The sequence below is a fragment of the Pongo abelii genome, chromosome 15, assembly GCF_028885655.2.
Source record: "Pongo abelii isolate AG06213 chromosome 15, NHGRI_mPonAbe1-v2.0_pri, whole genome shotgun sequence".
Lineage (NCBI taxonomy): Eukaryota > Metazoa > Chordata > Mammalia > Primates > Hominidae > Pongo > Pongo abelii.
In genome coordinates this window covers 59414798-59428539 of record NC_072000.2, presented here as the reverse complement: position 1 = coordinate 59428539, position 13742 = coordinate 59414798, and the positions used below count along the sequence as shown (strand labels likewise).

Below are 13742 nucleotides of genomic sequence, written 5' to 3'. Positions count from 1 at the left end.
TGGTGAGAGAGGGGCTTGCTGTGTTTGAGTGGGCATTTGTGTGATCATAGGGGAACTGAGGGAGGGAGGGAGGAAGGGAGGGAGGCAGCAAGCAAGCTGTGTGGACCCCTAAGGAAAGAGGCTGTGGGTAAAAAGAATGGCAGTTGCAAAGTCCTGGATAGAATAACGAGGGCAGAGAGGAAGATGGGGTGCAAATCTTGTGGGCCTCATAGGGCCGTTGTAAGCCTTTGACTGCCATTCTGCATAAAGCAGATGACAGTTGTATAGTTTGCCTTTCTGTAAAGGTGTCAAGATCTTACCAGTCTGCTGTTGATGCTTCAAGAAATAATCTTGTACATTTTTCATTTCATTAGTGTGCAGATATTTGTGTAGAATAAATGTCCTGAAGTGGAATTGCTTGGTCAAAGGGTATGTGCGTTTGTAATTTGTATAGATGCAGTATAATTGTTCTCTGAGGGGAATGGTGTATTCTTAGAAAGTCTTTAAGTGCAATTTACTAAGGAGTAAAAGGGCACAGAGTATGTGTTATACCTAATTGTACTGTAAATGGAAATTTTAACATAGAATTTCCTCAAAAAATGCAACTTTATAAATTGTATGTTTGTTTTACAGTGAATTTTGTGGCGAAAATCTAAGCAAGCAGAAATTTACTCGAGCAGTGAAGAAACTGAATGCGAATATTCTTTACCTTTGTTTTTCTCAGGTATGAAAAATAGGTTGTGAACTAATTTTTACTTTGTTAAATAATTGAAAATATTAACCAATTCTTTAATTTTTTTTAGCATGTAAATTTAGATCAATTACAACCACTGCATACCCTCAGGAATCTAATGTACCTGGTCAGTCCGAGCTCTGAACACCTAGGCAGGTAAGAAGATATTTGTTGCTTTTCTCTAAGTGTTTTTGTGAATCCTGTTAGAGGAGTTGTATGTTGGCATGGTAGAGTCGTGTTCCCTAATCCCAAACTCCTCAAACCGGACAAAAATAGTGGAGTCCCATACAGAAAGAAACAAAGGTAATCATGTCTTAGAAAAAATTACTATCAATCATTTTTAATACCTAAAGCGCAGTTGAAGAACCCACATGTTCCTGGAATAGTGCCTTTTTGTGCTCTCCCTGAAGTCCAAAGGCCATGTCTTTGGATCTGCGTCTATTTCTTCTCCAGCCCTCCCTGGACACAGACCCCTTTATAAAAAGCTGTGAACTCTCTAGCCCTACCTAGTGCCCTGTTTCCTGCGCATTTTCTTTTGCTCCTCCTCACTCCTTGTCCGTCGTAACAATTCACAATTTCCTTTTTTTTTTTTTTTGAGACAGGGTTTCACCCTTGTCACCCAGGCTAGAGTGCAGTGGTGCAATCTCAGCTCACTGCAACCTCCACCTCCCGGGTTCAAGCGATTCTTCTGCCTCAGCCTCCCGAGTAGCTGGAATTACAAGTGTGCGCCACCATGCCTGGCTAATTTTTGTATTTTTAGTAGAGACAGGGTTTCACCATGTTGGCCAGGCTGGTCTCAAACTCCTGACCTCTGGTGATCCACCCGCTTCGGCCTCCCAAAGTGCTGGGATTACAGGCTTGAGCCACCATGCCTGGCCACACAATTTTCTTATCACTGAGTCAATCTGATCACCATTTGTTGGAGATAAAAGGTATTAGAGGTGTAGGGGATGAACTGGTTTGAAATCAGTTAGCTTAAAAACAGTTAAACAAAAAATACCAACCAGGGCTGGTGTGTGAGATCTTTTTATTCTTTCAGCCCATGAAAGCACGTACTGTACGAGACTTAGCTTTCGTTCCATCCAGGCACCCCTGTGCTGGGCGTTTGCCCTTTTTTCCTTGCTCTTAGCAGTCTGTCCATACATTTCTGCAGAGATGTGATATGGTTATATATTTACACTTTTGAAAGAGAACGCAAGAAAAGACAAATGGTGGGAAAGTTCTTTTGGGATTCCCTTCTGCATCATCCATCTACTGAAACCCAAGGCATTAGGGGAGGCCTCGTCCACTAACGCGTGTGCCTGGCTTCCCCCATGCAGCAGTTAACTTTCGGTGATAATCTGCTTTTAACCATTGTCTTATGCTTCCTCCCCCTCCCCACCTCAGATAGTTAACATTTCCGGGACATAGACTCCTTTATAAAAAGCTGTGAACTCGCCAGGAAACTGCACATATACTTACAGTGTTGTGCCATTTTACAGGGAGTTCATGCCTCTCACCCCTGATCCATTCATTGGTTCATGAGCCATGGAAACGTGAACATTAGAAATCCATCCCAGTTTTGATGGTTGGTTTCTGTGAGTTTACTCACCATCCTCTCTCTGTACCTTACCTGTAAAGGGCTCAAATTAGGAAATTTATCCTAACTAATAAGAGCTAATATTTATTGGGCCGCTATCTATTGACACAGGGCCAACCACTTTACTTGCCTTGGATATTATTCCTACTTTACAGACAGGAGAAACTGAAGCTTAGTATGGTCAAGCAACGCATGGCCATGGTCACAGAGCCAGTACAAGTGGTGGAGCTGGGGTCTCAGTGCACACCTGGCTGACTGCACAGTAGTAGACACTCAGGCAGTTAACCAGTATTTATTATTTCATCACGTTAACAGATTAAAGAAGAAAAAACATAAGAGCAACCTGATAGATACCGAAGAGAATTAAATAAAATGCAGTTCCCATTAATAATTAGGGGGAAAAATTACTAGCAAGTTAAAAGTAGATTATTACTAGCGGATATCTATCATAAACCTACAAGGAAAGTTATACTTAATGGCACGTTACTTACATAGATATTGATGTAATTTATGTAATAGATTACATAGGAAAAATCAAGGATGCCTACTATCAGTGCTGTGTTAACAGCTCTGAAGGCCTTGCCAAGGCAAAGCATTTTTAAAAAGAAGTGAAGTGTATTTATATTGGAAAGAAAGAAACTAAGTTGGGAGTATTGTAGATGGTATAATTATTGAACTGGATATCCAAGAGAACTAAGAAACTGTTTGAAATGACAGTTCAAACCAGGCATGGTGGCTCACGCCTATAATCCCAGCTACTTGGAAGGCTGACGTGGGAGGATCACTTGAGCCCAGGAGTTCAAGACCAGCCTGGGTAACATAGTGAGACTCTATGTCTACAAAAAGTGAAAAAAAAAAAAAAAAAATTAGCCCGGCATGGTAATGCATGCCTGTAGTCCCAGCTGCTGTGGATGCTGAGGTGGGAGGGTCGCCTGAGTTGAGGAGCTCCAGGCTGCGGGAGTTTGTGCCACTGCACTCCAACCTGGATAACAGAATGAAGCCCTGTCTCTTCACAAAGAAAAAGATAAACATACAAAAAACAGTTGCTGTCTTGTGTGCCAACAACAACCAGTTTGGAAATTTAATGGAAAAAGTATTCCTTTTATTGTAGCAGCAAAAACTATAAATTCTATAGCAGTGATCTTAATAAAATGTATGTAAAATGATTATAAAAATTATGATGCTTATTTTTATTCCACATGTATTTTTTGAATGGCTCTACACTGTATGAGGAGTGGAGCTGAAAGAAAGCCACAGGCAGGGAAAACCCTTATGATTTTCCAGGATGAGAAGGCTCAGTGTTGCAAAAGGGCTACTTCTCAAAAGGAAGACTGATTGTATTTCATGGAGCTTTGACAAGCTGATTCTAAAGTTCAACTAGAAGTATAGTCTGCAAGGAAGTTTTGAAAACAATAATGAGGGATGGGGTTGGTCCATTTAAAACATAGCATAAAGGTAATTAAAACAGAGTGCTGTTAGCATGCAAATAGGTAGAGTGATTAGAGGAAGAGAATAGTCCCAAAACAGACTCTTGTATATGTGGAAATATAATCTTATGATAGAGGAGGCGTTGAATCAGATAATGGTTCAATAGTGTTGGGCCAGTTGGGTATTCATATGGGGGGAAAGTTTGAGTTCATACCACATTCTATATACAAAAATAAAATCCAGATGATATAAAAAACCTTATTTTAAAAAAATACAGCTATAAAATAAGCAAAAGGACAGTGTTTTATAATGATAGGGTGGTGAGGGAATTCCCAAGTAAGCCACAAAACCCAAAAACCATAAAGGAAAGGAGTTAGACATCTTCCTGTGTCAAAACTCTGAGTGTGTCTAGTGAAAGCTGCCATAAACAAAGTTAAAAGACATGTCATAGATAGGTTCCACAACCTCTATAACAGACAACAGATTAAAATCTAGACAACTGAAATCTTTCAGATCAGTACAGGAAAGACCAACAACCTATTAGAAAAATAGACAAAAGATTAAAACATGCGGCTCACACAAGAGATGTAAGTAGTCAGATCACTTGAGCTCAGGAGTTGGAGGCTGCAGTGAACTGTGATAACTTTTGTGAATAGCCACTGTACTTCAGCCTGGGCAACACAGTGAGACCCCCATCTCTTTAAAAAAATAATAATAATAATTAAAATAATTAAAAATTTAAAATGCAATTCAAAACAAGTTTCCATTTGCAACCATCAGTTTGACAAAAATAGGAAGGATCGATGAATCCAGCATTGCTGGTAGTTGAGGGAAAAAGGCACTCATACTGGAGGTGAATTTTTGTAGCAAGTCTGCAGTTTTCTGTAGGCTTACTCTTGAGTCAGGTTTTCCATTGAGAATTGCACACACAATTAGGCTGTGAGTCACATCTAAGTTTATGGCCAGAGGACAGGAAGTAGAACTTCAAAAGTCCCCTTTTCACACCTGCTTCATCAGAATCAAAGTGTAGAGAAGATTGTTAATGGAACCTGGGTGGGATTTCCTGTTTCTATTCAGACCGGCACAACTGAGGATTCTATTCTGAAAAGATAAACTTTTTTTTTTTTTAAACAAATTTAAACTTACAGAAAAATTACAAAAAAATAAAAATAGGGCCAGGCATGGTGGCTCACACCTGTAATCCCAGCAGTTTGGAGGCTCACACCTGTAATCCCAGCAGTTTGGAGGCTCACACCTGTAATCCCAGCACTTTGGAGGCTCACACCTGTAATCCCAGCACTTTGGAGGCTCACACCTGTAATCCCAGCACTTTGGAGGCTCACACCTGTAATCCCAGCACTTTGGAGGCTCACACCTGTAATCCCAGCACTTTGGAGGCTCACACCTGTAATCCCAGCACTTTGGAGGCTCACACCTGTAATCCCAGCACTTTGGAGGCTCACACCTGTAATCCCAGCACTTTGGAGGCTCACACCTGTAATCCCAGCACTTTGGAGGCTCACACCTGTAATCCCAGCACTTTGGAGGCTGAGGTGGGCAGATCACTTGAGTTCAGGAGTTTGGGACCAGCCTGGCCAACATGGGAAACTGCATCTCTACTAAAATACTGAAATTATCTGAGCGTGATGGCAGGTGCCTGTAATCACAGCTACTTGGGAGGCTGAAGCAGAAGAATCGCTTGAACCCAGGAGGCGGAGGTTGCAGTGAGCTGAGATCATGCCACTACACTCTGGCCTGGGAAACGGAGTGAGACTCCATCTCAAAATAAAAAAATAAGTAATAAAAATAAAAATAGTACAGTCATATACACCCTTACCCAGATTCACCTATTAATATTTTGCCCATTGCTTATCCTTTGTGCAGTCTCTGTATCCATAAATGCACACACTCCCACATATTTGAAATAGGATATATTGTAAAAGTGACTTTTGCAAAGCTAGAAAGATCCTTTTGTTGCCTTAATTGGTAGAATACCTCCCTGCAGCACCATGAGAAAATGAGTATTCCTGGTTCAGGGTCTTGAATAGAAAGGTATCCATTATTCAGCTAAACTAAAAATTAGGAAACTATTTTATAATCTTTATTCCCCAAAGACATTAAGCAAAATAGGATGAATTATTTTGCTAGTTAGTTGTGTGTGCGGTGTCTCTAGCTTGGGGTCTGGCAGGCAGGTGATGTATCTCTAATCTAGAAGTGGTGGGAGAGAGGCATTGGGTGGAGAAACATCGCAGGGGCCTCTGCCAGGACCCTCCTCCTGCTCTGTGGCTTCTCAGAAATGTAGGTTGATCATTGGAACCAAAATTGTTCCATACTGGCCCCTTGAGGAGTCTTCCATTCAGTCGCTTGTCGTTGTACTTAGCTGAGTGCCTGCTCCATGCCAGGTGGGTTTCTCCACGCAGAGAACCGGAGTCCACCGGGAAATGACATTTCCTCCTCTCTGTCCCTTCTGCCTGTCTCCTGGGAAAACTAAGACCCCAGGATTAGAGAAGGCAGCATCAAAGAAGAAAACAGGCTGAGCCTTGGAGGGAGGGAGGAAAGAAGGAAGGAGCTGTGGTAAAAAGTAAGGAAGGAAGGAAGGAAGGGAGGGAGCAGGGAGGAGCGAAGGAAGGAGCGAGCTGTGGAAAAAGCTGACTGGGGAAGAAAGGAAGGGAGGGAGGGAGAAAGGGAAAGAAGGGACGGAGGGAAGGAGGAAGGGAGGGCGTGAGGAAGAAAGGATGGAAAGAAGGGAGGGAGAGAGAAAGGGAAAGAAGGAAGGGAGGGAGTGAGGAAGAAAGGATGGAAAGAAGGGAGGGGGAGAGAAAGGGAAAGAAGGAAGGGAGGAAGGGAGGAGCGAGCTGTGGTAAAAAGCTGACTGGGACCTTTGAGGGATCCTGGGGAAGATGAGAGACTTAGCCTGGGAGTCAGTTGTGAGGTCCCCTGGACTGCACAGCTCAACAGAACAGAATCAGAGCATCTTGGGTTTGGTAAAGGAGGGAGCCCAGGGAAGGAATTTAAATTGTGAACATTTTTAGTGGGTGTGTGCCAGGAGGAGAGAGGCAGCTCTCCAGCAAGAGGAGGCAGGTGGGAAGTGGTGGTGATATGGTGAGGACCTGGGCCAGGGTGACAAGTTGAGAATAGAAAGGGGGCTTATTTAATGATAACAGGTAGCCCTGGTGACCCCAGACACAGAGCGGGAGGTGGGAAGGGAGGAGTCCCAGCCAGCTAAAGTTTTGAGACTGGTTCAGATATCTGAGATGAGCCTGAGGGTTTAGTAACCAGAGGATATTTGGGAGTGGCGCTAGGAGAGGAATCTGAAAAGATGGCTCTAGAGTAGAACTGTTTGCCAAGGAAAAGAAAAAGGGGAGAAAAGAAATGAAGTGCAAGGAGAAACTTGAGGATACAGAAAAGGGTGCTCAGAGCTAAAAACTGCAGTGGCCATTAGTTTGCTGGCAGAGAAATTCAAGGGGCAGTAGGAAGTCCTACTCCTTTCACCCTTGCAAAATACTGACTTCTGGGCAGGGTGGGGCCTAGTAAACTTGGGAGCACCCCTAGTCTGAGGGGCTCTTTGTTTTTTTGTTTTTTGAGACAGAGTCTCGCTCTGTCGCCCAGGCTGGAGTGCACTGGCGTGATCTCGGCTCACTGCAAGCTCCGCCTCTGGGGTTCATACCGTTCTCCTGCCTCAGCCTCTCGAGTAGCCGGGACTACAGGCGCCCACCACCATACCCTGCTAATTTTTTGTATTTTTAGTAGAGACAGAGTTTCACCGTGTTAGCCAATGGTCTCGATCTCCTGATCTGCCTGCCTCAGCCTCCCAAAGTGCTGGGATTACAGGTGTGAGCCACCGTGCCCGGCCTGAGGGGCTCTTTGAAAATGTAAATTGCTGACTGGAGACCAAGTGGGAAACCCCATGGCATATCTTCCAATTTAATAAAGCCCTAAAAACAGTCCCTAGAGCATAAATGTTAGCTATTATTATTGCTTTATCCAGCTGGGAAGCACAGGTGTCTGGGAGGAATGAGGGCTGCTTGCTTCTGTAAAAAGTGAGTCAAAGGTGCAGACCTGGTGAGGTGCGTTGGAGGCCAGTGCTAGCCATTCATCATTGTGAAGGCTGTGGAGAATTTGGGACCATAGGCTGAAATGGCAGGCTGTACAATTCTAGGCTCTCATTTCTGCCTGCTATTTATTTCGACCTCTCTTATTTTCCAAAAGTCGTTATCAGTGAAACCCTTAAATGAACCAAGGCATTGTGTGCTTATCTTGGGGGCAGCAGCAGGGAGAGAGCGGCACCTTGGTCCCACCCTGTAGCTGGTTGCAGGGCAGTTCCCTGGAAGGCAGTGGGTGTGGGTGGCTGCCTACAGGGAGGACATGCAGCCTGGCTGCCCTGGAGCAGGAGCTGAGGGGCATTTGAAAGGGAGGGAAAAAAAGAAGCAGAAAGGCGACCAGGCATGGTGGCTCACGACTGTAATCCCAGCATTTTGAGAGGCGGAGGTGGGTGGATCACTTGAGGTCAGGAGTTCAAGACCAGCCTGGCCAACATGGTGAAACCCCGTCTCTACTAAAAATACAAAAATTAGCCGGTCGTGGTGGCAGGTGCCTGTAATCCCAGCTACTCAGGAGGTTGAGGCAGGAGAATCGCTTGCACCTGGGAGGTGGAGGTTGCAGGAGCCAAGATGGCGCCACTGCACTCCAGCCTGGGCAACAGAACGAGACTTTGTCTAAATAAAAAAAAAAGAAATGCAGAAAGGCTTCTGAGGTTTGCCGACTCGGTTCCGTGTGCTGAGGTGCAAGCAAAGAGGATGAGGCCTAAGAAAGGGTTATTGGACTTGGCAGTGAGGGTTGTTATTAGGGACCTTTGGGGAATAAAAATTGTTTTCTCCTGAAATACAGTGCAGAAATATACAACATTGCCTCTGAATATATTCTAAACAGTTGTGCCTCATTCTATGCTAGAAATGTGTCCTAGAAAATTGTGATATTTTTAAACATGTACAGGAACCCACTGAGTTTTCTTTGTATACCATTTATTACTTGTTACACTAAATAATATCCAGAGTATACATCAAGTGGCTTTTTGTTAGAATTGTCTCATTAGAGTGCCGTGTATTTACTTCGTACACACTGCAGTTCTTTACAACAGGAAGTCAGACTTAGGACCAGCATGGGCCATCTCAGTGAATAGGTTTTTTTCCTATGCACGGTCATCACCAATTAAGTAGGCAGACTTGTGGGGAAGTGTGGTATCATGATTTTATTTATAACTTGGGTGGAGATTATTTGGGTAAAGGAAAACGCAATCATATGTCAACACGGAGTGCTGCACAGACTTGGGGAATGAATGGGGTGTGCGGCGTTCCTCATCCCCTCAGGTGAGGGCCTTCAGGAAGATGGCATATTTTCTGGTGTTGAGAATGGTTGTTATCCTGAAGAGACCCTCATTGTCTGCACACAGGTCAGGGCCCTTTGAAGTACGAGCAGACCTTGAGGAGTCCATGGAATTTGTGGATCCCGGAGTTGCTGGAGAATCAGATGAGAGCGGAGATGAGCGTATCAGCGATGAAGAAACCGACCTGGGCACAGACTGGGAGAACTTGCCTAGTCCCCGGTTTTGTGATATCCCTTCCCAGTCCGTGGAAGTCTCCCAGAGTCAGAGCACCCAGGCGTCCCCACCCATCGCGAGCAGCAGTGCAGGTGGGATGATCTCCTCTGCAGCAGCCTCGGTGACCTCCTGGTTTAAAGCTTACACTGGACACCGTTAACGAGCATGGACCAAAACATGCCAAATCTGCATCAAGAAAGTTCTTCTCCCACTACACTCTAGTAAACATTTTCTGTTTAAGTTAAGATAGTGCCTAGAACAAAGAGGTTAAAGTGTTGTTTTGTTTTTTTTTTTTTAAGCAGGGAGACAAACATTTCTGTTTGTCAGGTGGCCTGTGATGGTGACCAACATGCTTATGATAATTAATAGAACAGGGGTCGAAGGTCTTTCTACCCAGACCAGTGTTGGTGGAAGGAGGACCTGTGTGTGTGGCCAGTTCTGCCAAGGAAGCAGTTGATTTGGGTTCCCTCTGGGCCCGGGCCACCGGGCCCACAGATAGTGGTCAGTGTGCTGGTCCTTGCGGTGCTGAGACTGTTCCTGACACTTTAAGTTTTAGAGGTTGGTTGAATCACAAGAGGTGATTCTTGATTATTAGGACATGAAAGATAAAAGCTCTTTAATAAGAGTTTTTCTGCCGTTGTTTTTTGTATGAGAACCAGCAGGCAATTTGAAATTTCTTTCTAATTTGGTCCTTTGATTTTGTTTGGGAGGGGTGAGTTACACGTATTTTATTCATGCTGCTCTGTCGTAGTTTGTCAGACATTCCTGTTTTTCGTTCCCCCACACACCAAAGAAAATGAAAGTCTTTTTCTTTAGTACCCACATCCATAAATGGAAGAAATCCTGGCTGCAATAATGTCTAGAGAGTTTTTAACTATTTTCTTGTATTCTGAGGGGAATTAAGCTTATTCTTACCTAGTTGATTGAATTCCTGCCATCCATACTATGAGCATTTTGAAATTGAACTTATCTTTTCTGGGTGAAAATAAGTCATGGAGGTCATTCCCTTATGTAAGCTCAATGCCTTCCTGGGCACAGGGGAAAAGCCACTTAGTTAAGTGGCCTCTGGTCATTCTTGTGATGTCCACTTTCTTTCTATGGGATTGAGTAGGTGGCAGGTGTTTTCAGGGGAAACCATCTTACTTGTTTCTCCGAACTCTTTGTTGCTCTGAGGACACAGCTTTGCTCAGAAATGCAGTGCAGATCCTTATGGCTGATGCTGCTCTGCTCTGTTCTGGGGAAAGCACAATATAAAGAATTTCCCAGCTGGGCACGGTGGCTCATGCCTGTAATCCCAGCACTTTGGGAGGCCGAGGCGGGCAGATCGCTTGAGGTCAGGAGTTCAAGAGCAGCCTGGCTAACATGGTGAAACCCTGTTTCTTCTAAAAATACAAAAAAATTACCGGGCGTGGTGGCACACGCCTGTAATCCCAGCTACTCGGGAGGCTGCGGCAGGAGAATCGCTTGAACCGGGAGGCAGAGGTTGCAGTGAGCCGAGATTGTGCCATTGCACTCCAGCCTGGGCAACAAGAGCGAAACTCCGTCACAAAAAAAAAAAAAAAAAGAATTTCCCTCACCAGGAGATCATTTTCAGCTCATGTGTCTTGTCATTCTTTTAGTGACAATCTTACAAGAAAACTATAATGAGAGAGGCATTATGTACAAATATGTAAGTAGTTTATTTTTAGTAACTGCAAAAAAAATCCTATGTAACAACTACCAAAAGAAATCCTATGAAAGAGTCCTAACAGGCATTATTACCATATCTTATGTGATTGGCATGATAGTACCTCTGATAAATCATTTAGAGGTTTGCCATGCCCCAGCTTCTTTTCTCATCATAATAATTGTAGTTGATACTTTGCCTCCAAGTCCGAAGTGCTATATAGCTTTTGCTAATGGTATATTTGGTGTTTGGTATAGTTTTGGGTTGAGTTGCAGAAGGGAGTTTATTTCTATCTGGTAGTCACAAATTCCATGAATTTTCCATGAAAGGAGGAAGTAGGCTTTTCTCGTTGTGGGTGGTCTCTTTTTTTTTTTTTGGAGACGGAGTCTTGCTCAGCTGCCCAGGCTGGAGTGCAGTGGCACCATCTCGGCTCACTGCAGCCACCATCTCCTGGGTTCAAGCGATTCTTCCGTCTCAACCTCCCGAGTAGCTGGGATTATAGGCACCCGCTATCATGCCCAGCTAATTTTTGTATTTTAGTAAAGATGGGGTTTTCACCATGTTGGCCAGCTGGTCTTGAACTCCTGACTTCAGGTGATCTGCTTGCCTTGGCCTCCTAAAGTGCTAAGATTACAGGCATGAGCCACCGCACCTGGCCCCTTGTGGGTTCTTCTACACTGCTGGGATCTCTGTTTTAAGTGCTCAGCTTCATGATTGATTGCTGGGCTTCCATTTTCCCATCCAATTCTGGAGTTCATAGAGAGTGAAGATGGTAGACTTGAACAGATACCAAATAAACTTACGATCTTGTAAGAGTTGTCTAGCTACTTAAAACTCTCAGAAGTAAGAGCTTAGTCTCACGAGTTGTAAGAGTGGGATTTGGAGCTTGGTGGTGGAGATTGACTTCAGCTGAGAGATGCACAACAGTCATGGTTTTCTTAAGCCTCTTATGAAACCATGAATGTGAGATGAAGCTAAAGAATAGAATCCAGAGATCACAAACTCATCTAGAGTACTTCCACAAAATTTACAAAGATCTGGGAACTTTAGGGATAGGATATATTTTGTTGTTAACCAACTAGAGGCACTTTACGTAGGGTTAAGTGATCAAACCCTTTTGTGGTTTTGAACACCAACATACTGGCTTACACTGCTGAAATATTTTGGGTTTCATTATTTTGCACTGGATCCACCCTGTAAATACTCTTAAGTATACATTTCAACCACTGTTTTTTCTACTCTTTTTGCTGCTCATTAAAATCTTTCATGTAGGTGCCAGAACCATATGTAAACAGCTTTTTAAAAAATTGAAGCTGGTATTTTGTTTAAACAAAAAGCCATAGAACTTGGTCATGTTTTCCATTTTAAAATGATTTATTGAAACAAGGTAATACTAATAAAAACCCACAGGCACCAAACAGGCTGCTTAAAATGGTCTGTTAAAGACATTTTTTGGTTATGGAATATAACTAAGAAAAGTTTTGCACATCTGTAAGGGGGAAAAACAGTATATCACCATTGGGTAGAGTGGACAGGACTCATGTAAGGACTCACTTAATTTGGGGAAGAGCATTCAGTGGCATGCTGTTAGAGGACTAGTGTCCGAGAATCTCCTCACAGTATCATGTTGCAGGAATTCCCCATTGCTCTGCAACTTCCAAACCAGTTTGAGTCATACAAATGTTTTCTAAACTTTTATTGTATTACTGCAATAAATCTTTTAACAATTCTTTGCTAATGTGTATGCCTTTTTCAAACTGTTCGTTTGCACTGCTACATCGAGGTTAGCAAGAATGAGATTGAACCCTGGAGTACTTTATACAAATTATAGAAGTTTGTGGAAGTTTTTTGCCAGGTAAGAAAAAATGTTAATATATTTTTTAAATTATGGATCATGGTGGTATTAACAATGATCTTTCCCAAGCTGAGAAGCTGGTTGCATACTTTCGCTAAAGACGTGTTTTTCTTTGGTAGCCATCATTTGATGCATGTGACCTACAATGACCTGGTTTTGTTCAACAGACCCCTGGGGCAGAGGGCCTCTAGGATGCCCACGTGGAACCTGCCCAGACTTTCTTGAGGACGAGAGGAAAAGGGAAATGTTAGAGGGAACCACTCAGATGCCTGAGTAGCTTTGGAGAATCCCTCCCCAACCCAACACCCTTATTTTTTATAACTAATTTCTCCCAGGTGGGTAGTCGGCGGTACCCTTCAGATTAGATTATTGTAGAGAAGGACCACCTGCAGGTGGTGGAGAAGATACCAAGAGTGACTACTGTGGAAGAGCCAGGCCAGCCAGGATACCCCCAGGAGCTATTGCCATGGTCATAGTGCCCCTTTATCCGGAGCAGAAGGCTGGCAGGCAACAGGAGGAAATAGGCAAGGAAATGGAAGGGTTCTCAAACAGGGTGTGTGCTTTGGTGGCACTGTCCTTCAGTCTTTCCAGGCAGCAGTTTAAAGCATGCTCCCATCTGGTGTTTAAAGGGAGATTTCTGCATCCTGAGTTACATCATGATTGATGCAGGAAACAGATTGAAACAGATTGGGAGGAATTAAGGATAACTTTGTCATTGGTAGTGGGGAGATTATTTAAAAGTTGCATCAATAAACTGTACCAGAAAACTTGAAACTGGACTCTTGGGCAAGCCATCTGCACCTCAGCCTTGAAACTCAATGAGGAAAACTACCACCAGCCGACCTGGTAAGAAAATACACTGGAAAGAGTTCACAATCTGCTTAGATAGTTGAAGTGAATTTTTTT

General features: G+C 43.5%; 1 protein-coding gene across 1 annotated transcript in view; it reads left to right on the top strand.

The window, feature by feature from the left end:
- ATG14 (autophagy related 14) overlaps positions 1 to 12710 on the top strand; it is a 46347-nt gene extending 33637 nt beyond the window's left edge. Inside the window, exons 8-10 of the mRNA XM_002824769.6 lie at positions 613 to 703; positions 783 to 868; positions 9169 to 12710. Coding sequence (XP_002824815.1) covers positions 613 to 703; positions 783 to 868; positions 9169 to 9475 — 484 coding nt within the window. The 3' untranslated portion in view covers positions 9476 to 12710. The remainder of the gene's footprint in view (positions 1 to 612; positions 704 to 782; positions 869 to 9168) is intronic.
- Positions 12711 to 13742: the final 1032 nt, after the last annotated feature.